At 43.2% G+C, this 13,018-nt stretch overlaps 1 protein-coding gene across 4 annotated transcripts in view; it reads left to right on the forward strand.

The window, feature by feature from the left end:
• The first annotated feature begins 6,720 nt into the window (after positions 1 to 6,720).
• si:ch211-51h4.2 overlaps positions 6,721 to 13,018 on the forward strand; it is a 320,169-nt gene continuing 313,871 nt past the window's right edge. For all 4 annotated transcript variants that reach the window (XM_043702225.1, XM_043702228.1, XM_043702226.1 and 1 more), the window contains exon 1: positions 6,721 to 7,255. In XM_043702225.1, the coding sequence (XP_043558160.1) occupies positions 7,135 to 7,255 (121 nt within the window). In that variant the 5' untranslated portion in view covers positions 6,721 to 7,134. The remainder of the gene's footprint in view (positions 7,256 to 13,018) is intronic.

The following is a 13,018-nucleotide window of genomic DNA, read 5'->3' on the forward strand; positions in this document are numbered from 1 at the left end:
TCCTCATTCCTGAAGAAGGGCTCATGCCCGAAACGTCGATTCTCCTGCTCCTTGGATGCTGCCTGACCTGCTGCGCTTTTCCAGCAACACATTTTCAGCTCTGATCTCCAGCATCTGCAGTCCTCACTTTCTCCATGATGCGGTCTGAAACAAGATCCAGTTACTCGATTTTGATTTGCAGAACTGCTGCAGTGAAAGTCAGCCTCCTTGCTATGGTAGAGTTTGCTATTAGCTTTAATTTCAGGATTTTGAATAAAAGGATGCTGTGAGGATAGGTAGCAAATGGATTGAAAGGTATGTTTTTTTGGAGCAATGGTAATGATGCAATGAGATCTTGGGGTAACCAGGATGTGAGTCACTATCCACATACCCATCCATTCAGGATAAAGAGTTCCTGCATTCTGACTCTTCTTCCTCCTGAGATGTCATCTGCAAACCTTGTGACAAGGTTGTGCCTTCATGAGAGTGAGGTTGTAGAGTGTGCTGCTGACCTCTATTAATTTGGACACTCTCAGTACCCTTGAACATTCCTTGAGTGGTCCAATCAGTGATACCATTGCTTTAGGGTGACTTTGGTTTGATCCACGGTGTTCCTTATTGCTGTATGGTGCTTATTAGAGGCACATTGTCCTCATTGTTGGATTGTGGACAAAAGGCAGGATCCAGTGTATTAATGGAATCCCTCATCCCAAGCTGCCAGACCGGATTTGTCATGATGGCCTAAAGATGGTGGAAATGACTGACTGCCTCAGGATGAAAGCATCATGGCTGCTGCCAGAATAGTGAGCATTTGCTAACATGAAGTGCTTGTGCATGGTCATACACCATGTTGATTCAGCCCTTGTGGTTGAGGTACAATTCCCTGTTTGTGTGAGCCCAGAGAACTATGTGAGAAAAGTGGATGACTCCTTGCATCCTTTCGAATCTCTTTACTCTGGCAAAGCCACATGCCCTTTCCTCCTGCTTCCCCTGATAAAAAGAGAATGATTTTCCCAGAGCTGTTGTGCAGTGCTCCTGGATGCAATGACAGCTTGCTATGTCATGAAAACAGAATGTGCTGGAGAATCTCAGCAGGTCCAGTAAAGTGTTTGATGAGAGAAAAACAGTGTTAACTCTTCAAAGAGTCAGAATAGGTCTGTAAATATTACATTCTTTCTTGCTCCACATCTGAGTTTTTCCAGACCATTCTGTTTTGATTACAAATTCCTGCCTTTACAGTACATGGCTTTTATTTAATGTTTGCTATGTCGCCTGCTTCCAGCTAGAAGAACTTAGAGCATGGATCAATACTTTGAGCTACAAAATTGTGGCCATTATGGAGACTTGGACATCACAGGGGCAGGAATGGTTTTTGTATGTTCCAGGGTTTAGATGTTGCAAAAGGAATAGGGAGGGAGATAAAAAAGATGGGGGAATGGCATTGCTAATCATAGATAGTTTAACAGCTGCAGAAAGGGAGGTCATCGAGGAGGGTTTGTCTACTGAGACATTATGGGTGGAAGTCAGAAACAGGAAAGGGGCAGTCACTTTATTGGCAGTTTTCTATAGACCCCTCAAATAGCAACAAGGACACAGAGGAGCAGATTGGGAGGCAGATTTTGGAAAGGTGCAGAAGTATTGAGGGCTATTGTCACAGGTGACTTCAACTTCCCTAATATTTATTTTTATTAATTAGATTACTTACAGTGTGGAAGCAGGCCCTTCGGCCCAACAAGTCCACATCCTGCCGAAACACAACCCACCCCGACCCATTCCCCTACATTTACCCCTTCACCTAACACTACAGGCAATTTAGCATGGCCAATTCACCTAACCTCCACATTTTTGGATTGTGGAAGGAAACCGGAACATGTGGAGGAAACCCACACAGACACGGGGAGAGTGTGCAAACTCCACACAGAGAGTCGCCTCAGGCAGGAATTGATCTCTGGTGCTGTGAGGCAGCAGTGCTAGCCACCGTGCCGCCATTCTTAGTGCAAATACTTTGGATGGAGCACACCTTCCCTCTACACACCTGTCTAGGGCAGGCCATATTGGATTTGGTGTATGTAGAGGGCAGGCCATATTGGATTTGGTGCTTGGAATGAACCAAGTCAGGTGTCAGATCTCTCATTTGGAGAGCATTTCAGTGATAGTGATCACAACACCCTGGCATGTACTACACTCGAGAGGGGTAGGAGCAGATGGTATGGTAAAGTATTTAATTGGGGGAGGGGGAATTACTTTGCTATTAGGAAGGAATTGTGGCGCATAAATTGGGAACAGATATTCTCAGGGAAATGCACGACAGAAATGTGGAGGTTGTTAAGGTAGCGCTTGCTGATTGTGCTGGACAGGTTTGTCCCACTGAGGCAAGGAAGGGATGATAGGGTGAAGGAACCTTGGGTGACAAGGGATGTGGAATATTTAGTCAAGAGGAAGAAGGAAGCTTACGTAAGGTTGAGGAAGCAAGGATCAGACAGGGCTGTAGAGGGTTACAAGGTTACATTGAAGAATGGACTTGGAAGAGCTAGAAGGGGGAATGAAAAACCCTTGGTGGGTCGAGTGTAGGAAAACCCCAAGGTGTTCGACACCAATGTCAGGAACAAGAGGATGGCCAGAGTGAGGATAGGGCCAATCAGGAAGAATGGAGGGAACTTGTGCCTGGAGTCAGAGGAGGAAGGAGAGGTCCTTAATAAATAGTTTGCTTCAGTATTCACTAGTGAGATGGACCTTGTCTGTTGTGGGGCTAGTGTGAAACAGGCTGATACATTAAAACAGGTTGATGTTAAGAAAGAGGATGTGTCGGAAATTTTTAAAAACATAAGTTGCCTGAGCCAGACGGGATATACCCGAAGTTACTACGGGAAACAAAGCAAGAGATTGCTGCCCTTTTTGGCTATGATCTTTGTGCCCTCATTAGATTACATTACAGCGTGGAAACAAGTCCACACCGACCCGCCGAAGCGCAACCCACCCATGCCCCTACATTTACCCCTTTCCTAACATTACGGGCAATTTAGCATGGCCAATTCACCTGACCTGCACATCTTTGGACTGTGGGAGGAAACTGGAGCACCCGGAAGAAACCCACACAGACACGGGGAAAACGTGCAAACTCCACACAGTCAGTCGCCTGAGGCGGGAATTGAACCCGGGTCTCAGGTGCTGTGAGGCAGCAGTGCTAACCACTGTGCCACCGTGCCGCCCACGGTAGTACCAGATAATTGGAGGGTGGCAACTGTCATTCTCTTGTTGAAGAAAGAGAATAGGGATAACTCTGGGAATCACAGACCTGTCAGTCTTACGTCGGTAGTGAACAAGTTATTGGTGAACACTTTGAGAGACAGGAGTTATGATTACTTGGAAGACCATAGTTTGATTAGAGATAGTCAGCATGGCTTTGTGAGGTAATGCCTCACACGTTTTATTGAATTATTTCTGGATGAGACAAAACGCATTGGCGAAGGTAGAACAGTGGATGTGGTGAACGTGGATTTTAGCAAGGCGTTTGATAAGGTACCGTATGGTAGGCTCATTCAGAAAGTAAGGAGTTGTGGGATACAAGGAAATTTGGCTGTCGGGATACAGAATTGGCTGGCCCATAGAAAACAGAAAGTTTTAATTGATGGAAAATATTCAGCTTGGAGCTCAGTGACCAGTGGTGTTCCCCAGGGATCTGTTCTGGGACCTTTGCTCTTTGATTTTTACAAATGACTTGGATGAGGAAGTGGAAGGGTAGGTTAGTACGTTTGCTGATGACACGAAGCTTGTGGAGTTGTGGAGGGCTGTTGTAGGTTGCAACAGGAGACTGACAGGATGCAGAGCTGGGCTAAGAAGTGGTAGGTGGAGTTCAAACTGGAAAAGTGTGAAGTGATTCATTTTGGAATGTCAAATTTGAATGCAGTTTACAGGGTTAAAGACAGGATTCTTGGCAGTGTGGAGGAGCAGAGGGATCTTGGGTCCACGTGCATAGATCCCTCAAAGTTGCCATCCAAGTTTATGGAGTTGTTAAGAATGCATATGGTGTGTTGGCTTTCATTTGCAGTAGGGTTGAGTTTAAAAGCTGCGAGGTTATGCTGCAGCTCTATAAAACCCTGGTTAGATCACACTTGGAATATTGTGATCAGTTCTGTTCACTTCCTTATAGGAAGTTAAAAATCACACAACACCAGGTTATAGTCCAACAGGTTTAATTGGAAGCACACTAGCTTTCGGATCGACGCTCCTTCATCAGGCGATTGACCTGATGAAGGAGCATCGCTCCGAAAGTTAGTGTGCTTCCAATCAAACCTGTTGGACTATAACCTGGTGTTGTGTGATTTTTAACTTTGTACACCCCAGTCCAACACCGGCATCTCCGAATCATGACTCCTTATAGGAAGGATGTGGAAACTGTAGAGAGAGTGCAGAGGAGATTTACCAGGATGTTGCCTGGGCTGGTCTTATGAAGAAAGGTTGTGGGAGCCAAGGTTTTTCTCATAAGAAGAAAGAAGGATGAGAGCTGAATTGATAGAGGTGTACAAGATAATGAAAGGCATAAATAAAGTGGATGGCCAGAGACTTTTTCCCAGGGTGGAAATGACTATTACAAGAGGGCATAATTTTAAGGTGATTGGAGGAAGGGATAGGGGAGATGACAGAGATAGGTTCTTTACACAGAGATTAGAGGGTGCATGGCATGCACTGCCAGCAGTGGTAGTAAAGTCAGATACATTAGGTTCATTTAAGTGACACTTGGATTGACACGTGGATGGTAATAAAATGAAGGGTATGTTGGTTAGTTTGATCTTAGAGCAGGCTAAAAGTTTGCCACAACATCAAGGGTCAAAGGGCCTGTACTGTTCTGTGTAGAAGCTGAGGGCAATGGTGTGCTTGTTGGTCAATGGGAAAGCTGTCTGTGTCCCACTGTGTATCTTGAGGTCCTACTGAAGGAGATGGAACTGTTCAGTTGCACCTTCTTGGTGAACCACAGTTGCCTCATACACTGCTCCTGGCTGGGTTGGAGATAGGAGAAGTGCTCCCTCAAAACTCTTGTTCATACAGGACTAATGTTAGTAGTCGTCCTCCTTCTTCCTCTGTGCACACCTTCCCTTCTCTATTGTTTGCTTCACGGTATTCCAAAGGAACTGCAACTAACACCTCGATAGCAGACTTTATGTTGATCGGACAGAAAACTCGACTGACCTGTAAGGATGAAACAATATTAACTTTAAAGTTCAAGAAGCCACCAAAACCCATTCAGACACAAACCACAAAATGTATTAAAGCTTTATGTCAAAAGCAGCTCATCTGCAAGGTTAACCCATTTAGATAAAATGACAGACCTATCCCTTATTGCGATCTGGAATAATACATGGAAATGATGTGATGTAATAGCTGTAGGACTCTGCAGCAACCTTACAAAGATGCTTCCCAAGGGTGGAATTAGATAAAAAGATAGAGTGAAGGTAGAAAATCAATACAGTTCGCGAATGGATTTTGAAGGACTTTAGATAACAATCTTATCAGGTTGTGATGTTATTGTTAGTTTGTTATCTCTCAGATGACATATATAGTTGTTTATAGTGTACATGTGCAATTTATCAAGTTTTACAGAAGTCTAAGTTTGAAGACAGTCTTCACCTTGCCTTGTCCTTGACCAATCTGTCTTGACCCAAACTATGGTGGCTCAGTGGTTAGCACTGCTGCCTCACAGTGTCATGCACGTGGGTTCAATTCCTGCCTCAGGCAACTGTCTGTGTGGAGTTTGCACATTCTCCCCGTGACTGCGTGGTTTCCTCTGGGTGCTCCGGTTTCCTCTCACAGTCCAAAAATGTGCAGGTTAGGTGAATTGGCCATAATAAATTGCCCGTAGTGTTAGGTGAAGGGGTAAATGTAGAGAAATGGGTCAGGGTGGGTTGGTCTTTGGAGGGTCGGTGTGGACTTGTTGGGCCAAAGGGCCTATTTCCACACTTTAAGTAATCTAATCAAACTCTCAGGTGTGGCCTCAAGCCACATCACAGCTGAGATGGTATCTGGACTTTGAAAGTCCAAATGAGCAGAACCTGAATCAAATAAATCACAGAACTGACTGATGACACCATTTTCTGGATCAGTGGTGCTGGAAGAGCACAGCAGTTCAGGCAGCATCCGACGAGCAGCAAAATCGACGTTTCGGGCAAAAGTCCTTCATCAGGAATAAAGTCAGAGAGCCTGAAGCGTGGAGAGATAAGCTAGAGGAGGTTGGGGGTGGGGAGAAAGTAGCATAAAGTACAATAGGTGAGTGGGGTCCTTGGCCTCCTTCACCGCTGCTCCCTCACCACCAGACGCCTGGAGGAAGAACGCCTCATCTTCCGCCTCGGAACACTTCAACTCCAGGGCATCAATGTGGACTTCAACAGCTTCCTCATTTCCCCTTCCCCCACCTCATCCTAGTTTCAAACTTCCAGCTCAGCACTGTCCCCATGACTTGTCCGGACTTGTCCTACCTGCCTATCTCCTTTTCCACCTATCCACTCCACCCTCTCCTCCCTGACCTATCACCTTCATCTCCTCCCCCACTCACCCATTGTACTCTATGCTACTCTCTCCCCACCCCCACCCCCACCCTCCTCTAGCTTATCTCTCCACGCTTTAGGCTCTCTGCCTTTATTCCTGATGAAGGGCTTTTGCCTGAAACGTCGATTTTGCTGCTCGTCGGATGCTGCCTGAATTGCTGTGCTCTTCCTGCACCACTAATTCAGAAAATGATTTCCAGCATCTGCAGTCATTGTTTTTACCACCTTGATGACACCATTTGACCTCTGTACAAGGCCTAGAAAACCCTAGGAGCAAGAATGTCCAGGTGACCGTTTTCACCTCAAGCACATCAGAGCCTCATGTTGCAACCATATGCATCACTTTCGTTATGTATAAATAATAATTGCCTCATTATTAGATATGTAAGCTGAAGCTGCAACCCTGTGCATTCAATTCAGCCGTTTTCATTTCAACATTTACTTCTCAGCAAGGGCACCAGGATTCAGGAATGAAAGAGATAACCCCGGGCACCGATACCACGGAAGTGCTGCCGCCCAGGATTGCAGCACCCTGAGCTGCAGCACTGTACTGTAAGCGCATGTCACGCTCTTTCCTTGTGTTTGCTCGGAGTCTCCGAGCTGGACAGGAGAGGCGATGGCAATTCAGCAAAGGCACAGCACCTCCTCAGGAGATAACTATACACCTCTATCCTTGAAAACCATCAGTAAGAACGAGGACAGGCCGTGGAAACTCCGATTAATCTATCTGCAGTGCTGTAAGTTATTTATATGCAGTATGTCATCACGTATCTTGCTGATATAAGAGCGGCACACATTTCACTCGCTTATCAAATCGCTGGCATTCAGCTGGTCCCCGCAGTTAATATAAAGAGAAAAATGTTATGTTCTTGCCGAGGATTTTAAAAAAAATGTGGACTGCGTGACATTCAAGAAACTGGTGAAGTACATGGGAACTGCAGGGTTTTTTGACTTTAAGCTTACACTCCTGCTAGATGTCAATCCTCAAGATAAAACCTTTTTTTTTGTTTATTGTTATTATTCGGATGATCCTGAGATATTTATCATAAGACATGAATTTTATTTTGCCGTTTTTGGCTCTTCGAAAGAAGTTATTTTGGAAAAAACACAATATTTCAAACATTGAGAGTGATAGTGGTATGAGGTACTTGTACCGATAAACGAATTCTAACTAAACCCCCAAATTCAGGCAATGAATGAACAATGAAACACACACCGTGTTGTAACCATTAGCCCTTCTCACCGGCAACCTTTTCTGGTCATGTGACATAGGTAGAAAATGTTCAACGTGTCACCAAAATATATTTTCTGTTTCTTGGAAACTCATCGACTTAATTGTTTTGAGGAGGGTGGTATCTTTTTTTTTGTGTAATGTTTAGCTGCACTAAATGGCTTTTTAAAAAAATAATGTTGCTTCACAGTGAAATAGATTATATGCTATAATCCTCGGGCTAGTTCTTGCATCAGAAATACACCCAGTCATATTTTGTTTCATTAACTGCAGAACAATATCCTCCTTTGTACTGACACTTTAGAGAGCTTCTTGATGTCTCTAGACATTCTCGTGACATTCTGACATAAACCATACCCTTTCTCCAATAGACACCAGGACTTAATATACAAATATTAGCCGTTCCAAGAATTCTCTGCATTTGTGGCCGGTTAGTGGAAGGAAGCATCTTATGGAAGGAAACATGAGCACAGGCATTTTCTCCCATTTATCTCTCCACCCCCAAGGTTCCCAGCCTCACAATTTTTTTAAAAAGCCTCATTCCTGATGAAGGGCTTTTGCCTGAAACATCGATTCTTCTGCTCCTCCGATGCTGCCTAACCTGCTATGCTTTTCCAGCACCACACTCTCGACTCTGATCTCCTGTATCTGTAGACCACAATTTCTCCAAACATGAGAACAGCCCACTTACAATTCATGTTCCAACAATTGATGTGGTATTTATTGAAATTTGCTTTAAATTTATTTAAAGAATTTTAAAAAAACCTTTGCTTTAACAGGACATCTGTTTCCCAGTTGTGATCCAGTTCTTGTGTGTTTTAGACAGATGATATCTGCCATAACACTGGCTATTCCTAGATTTATGTATGTCAATACCTCAAATTCAAAATTGCCCTTCTTGTGTTCAAATCCCTCTGTCGTATTTCAGTCAACTCCTCCAACTTTATAACCCTCTGAGATTGGCATCCATTCAGCACCTGAAATATTAACCGCCTGCTCCACTGACACATAGTAACATCGTAATGCACAATCTACAAGATGCACTGTAGGAAGTCAATAAGGCTCTTCAACAGCAACTTATCAACTCATGACTTCTACCATCTAGAAGAAAATGTGCAGCATCACATGGGAATACCATCTGCTTCAAATTCCCTTCCAAGTCAGACATCGTACTGACGTGGAACTATATCATTATTTCTTCACTGTCACAGGTCAAACACCTGGAATTCCCTGAAAGTACCTGGGTGTGCTTAAACCACATGGGTTGCAGTGGCTTCAGAAGCCACATCCCGGACACCACCTTGAGAGTGCATGGGGCTGGGCAATAAATGCTGATCTAACCAGTGACTCCGACATCTGTGAATGAATAAATAATAGCAGCAACTTCGGCTTCCTTCGTTTTTGGGCTCTTGTGCGTTCTTCATTTCTTGTTTGTTGTACTACCTTCAGCATTCTGGGCCGCAGCTCTGGAATGCCGTTAATAAACATCTCCATCTCTCTCTACCTCTGACTCCTCCTGGGACTTTATCTCCTGACCCATTACCTCCAACTCTGGCCCAATGTCAAGTTTGTTTGGTAGCAATCCTATGGAGTACCTTTGGATGTTTTATTGTTAGGATCTCCAAAATCCCAGTTTTTGACTGAAAAGCAATAAGCTACAAGATTCCCTTGGTTATTTTTTTAAAAAAAACAGACAAGAGTCAAAGAAAGAATGTAGTAAATACTATCTTGGAGAACCAACTGTACTCTGAAGTTCAGAATGAGTAAACAGGTAAGTTATGGTCAATCTATCAACTATAAATTACACATTAACTGGCAGATATAATGAAGATAAATGTTATGATTTGGCTAAACTGTCCACTCAGCATGTATGTACTGCAATTCAGGCATAAAATCATTCAAAACCCAGGATGAATTTCACCTTCTGCTCTTTTAGGATTTAACCTGATCGCAGCTAACAGTGCTACACTGAGTTCTGTGGTTGAAGTTGAATGATTTATTGTCACTTGCATTTGACAGTGAATAATACAGTAAAATATAGTGAAAAGCTTTAATTGTTTCCACAATCCGGCACCATTTTGAATAGTTAATTGAAAAAAAAACTGAAAGAGAGTCACGAGTCCTGAGCCTTCAGCTGGCTCACCTGTGCTGCAGCTAAATTCTCTGGGCACAGCCTTCATCTAAACTGACATATCTGCAGAACTCTGCTTCCAATGGTCTGACAGATGTCAGTCCGCCAATGTCGCCTTCAAGTCACAGAAGCAGCTGCACCAGCTACATACTTGCCTAACCTCAGATTCTGGATCTAGCCTCTGCCCTCTTCAGCATTACATCACAAGTATCAACAACTGAGAACCTTTTGCATGGTTTCAAACAATTTCAGTCTCCTGGAGATTTTGGTTTCTAGTCTTAATTTCTGTCTTCATTTCCAAATGAACTGATTGAGTTGTTTCTCAGTTTTCCTTTTCAGTTAGGATATGTCTCAAAATGTACAAGCTTTGAAACCAGGTACCATTGGTGTTAAAGTGCTATATAAACATTCCCATCACAAAAATGTCAAGCAATGACCATCTGCATCAGGACACAAACTAACCATCTACCCTTGATTTTCAGTGCATTACTATTAGTAAATCCATCTGTTTCAACTCTATGGGAGTTACTTTCTTCAGAAATTGAACTGGAACAGTTATATAAATGCTGAGACTTCATAAGCAGGTTAGAAATGGAGAGTACTATTGTCAATAATTCACCTCTTGATTTCCCTATAGACTTCATCATCTGAAAAACAAAATTCACAAGTATAATTAAATGCACTTTACTTCCCTAAATGAGTGCAGTTCCAACAGCACTCAAGAAGCTAAACTCAATTCTGCATAAAACAGCCTGCTTGAGTGGCACTTCATCCTCAACTTTAAACATTCATTCTTTCCACCATTAATGCACATTGACAGCAGTGTGTACCGTCCGGCAATATATCGGGCAACAACTAACCCAGGCTCCTGTGACAAACTCATGACCTCTGCCATTCCAATAGGTCAAGACCATAAGATACAAGAGCAGAATTAGGCCATTTGCCCATTGAGACATCTCCATCATTAATTCAAGGCTAGCATGTTTCTCAATCCCATTCTCCTGCCTTCTCCCTGTAACCCTTGAACCCCTTACTAATTAAAAACCTACCTATCTCTGTCTTAAAGACATTCAATGACTTGGCCTCCAGAATCTTCTGTGACATGAGTTCCAAAGCTCAACACCCTTTTGTCTGAAGAAAGTTTTCCTCATCTTAGTTATAAAGGATCATCTCCTAACTCTGAGGCTGTGCTGTCAGGACCTAATCTCTCCTACTGGTGGAAACATCTTCACATTTACCCTGTCCAGTCTTCTGACTACACTTTAAGTTTTAATGAGATCCCCTTCTTCTAAACGCTATTGAGTACAGACCCAGAATTTTCAACTGATCCTCATACATCAAGCCCTTTATCGTGGAATTACTCTTGTGAACCTTCTCTGGACTCCCTCCAATGCCAGCATATCCTTCTTGAGATACAGTATTCAAAACTGCTCTCAAAGTTCCAAATGTGGTCTGACCAGAGCCTTCTACAGCCTGAGCGGTATGTCTTGGCTCTTGAGTTCTAGCTCTGTTAAAATGAATGCTAACATTGCATCCTAACAGCAAACTGAACCTGCATGTTAACCTTAAGAAAATCCTGAACTAGGATGCCAAAGGGGGCAGAAGATGAAATGTGAGGATACGGCAGCTAGTAATATAAAAGAAGATTTTTTGAGATATATAAAATGTAGGAAGATGACAAGTGTGTACATTGGACTGCTGGAAAATGAGGCTGGAGAAGTAGTAATGAGGAACAAAAAAATGTGGAGGAACTGAATAAGTGCTTTGCATCACACTTTACGGTAGTAAACACTACCAGCGTACCAGGAACTTCCAGAGTCAGGAGCAGAGGAAAGTGCATTGACCATCACTAAGGAGAAGGTGCTGGGGAAACTGTAAGTTTTGATGATGTTAAATTACCCAGACTACATGGACAATACCCCAGAGTTCTGAAGGAGAGAGCTGAGGTGATTGCAGAGGCATTGGTAGTGGTCTTTCAGGAATCACTGGAGTCAGGGAAGAAGACAGATGAGTTGAAACTATAGGCTGATTAGCCTGACCATGGTCATTTGTAAGATTTTAGAGCCCATTATTAAGAATGAGATTGAGGAGTACTTGGAAATGTATGTTAAAATAGGACTTTGGCAGCACAGCTTTGTCAGGGGAAGTCATGCTTGTCAAATCTATTTGAATTCTCTGAGGAGGTAGCAAGCAAGATAAAGAAGAGCCAGTGGATTTCAAGAAAGTCTTTTTCAAGGTACCACACAGGAGGCTGCTAAATAAGGTGAGAGCCCATGGTGCTCAGGGAAAGATACTGACATGGCTAACTGGCAGAAGACAGAGTGTGGATAAAGGGATCTTTTTCAGATGGCAGCTGATGACTAGTGAAGTTCCACCAGAGTGACTGTTAGGACCACAACTATTCACATTATATGTTAATGAACTGGACAAAGGAACTGAAGGCACTGTTACTAAGTTTGCAGATGATGCAAAGATAGGTGGAGCATCAGGTAGTTTTGAGGAAATGGGGAGGTTGCAGAATGACTTGGACATGATAGGAAATTGTATTCCATCTACTACTATTTTGCCAGATGTGGGAAAGTGTGAGGTTATGCATTTTGGTAGGAAGAAGAGAGGCATAGACTAATTGCTAAATGGAAAAGGCTTCAGAAATCTGAAGCACAACGGGGCTGAAGCATAAGAGCAGCACATCCATGGCAAAACCCTGACCAAGTTTCTCTCCAACCCACATACCATCCTGACTTGGAACTAAATTGATGTTCATTCTGTGTCACAGTGTAAAATCCTGGAACTTCCTAACTATACTGTGGGTATATCCACACCATGTGAACTGCAACGGTTTGGGAAGACAGCTCACCAAAACCATTATGAGGCCAATTAGGCAATGAATTGGCCAAGGACAACCAAGACACTTTGCAAGAATAAATGAATAACTGTTACTGTTTTGTTGCTTTGCATAACCATACATATTTTGTGTAAAACCATCAGAACATAAATTGTCTATTTGTTGTTGGACAAGTCCTTGCCAGGCTCCTGCTTTACCCTCTGAATGAGACCATCACATACAATGAGTAGCATTTGATGAAGGCAGTGACAGTTGACAAGAGCCTCATGTTGCTGCTTTGAGGGGGTGGAGGA

This window comes from Chiloscyllium plagiosum, chromosome 13 (genome assembly GCF_004010195.1).
Source record: "Chiloscyllium plagiosum isolate BGI_BamShark_2017 chromosome 13, ASM401019v2, whole genome shotgun sequence".
Classification (NCBI taxonomy): Eukaryota; Metazoa; Chordata; class Chondrichthyes; order Orectolobiformes; family Hemiscylliidae; genus Chiloscyllium; species Chiloscyllium plagiosum.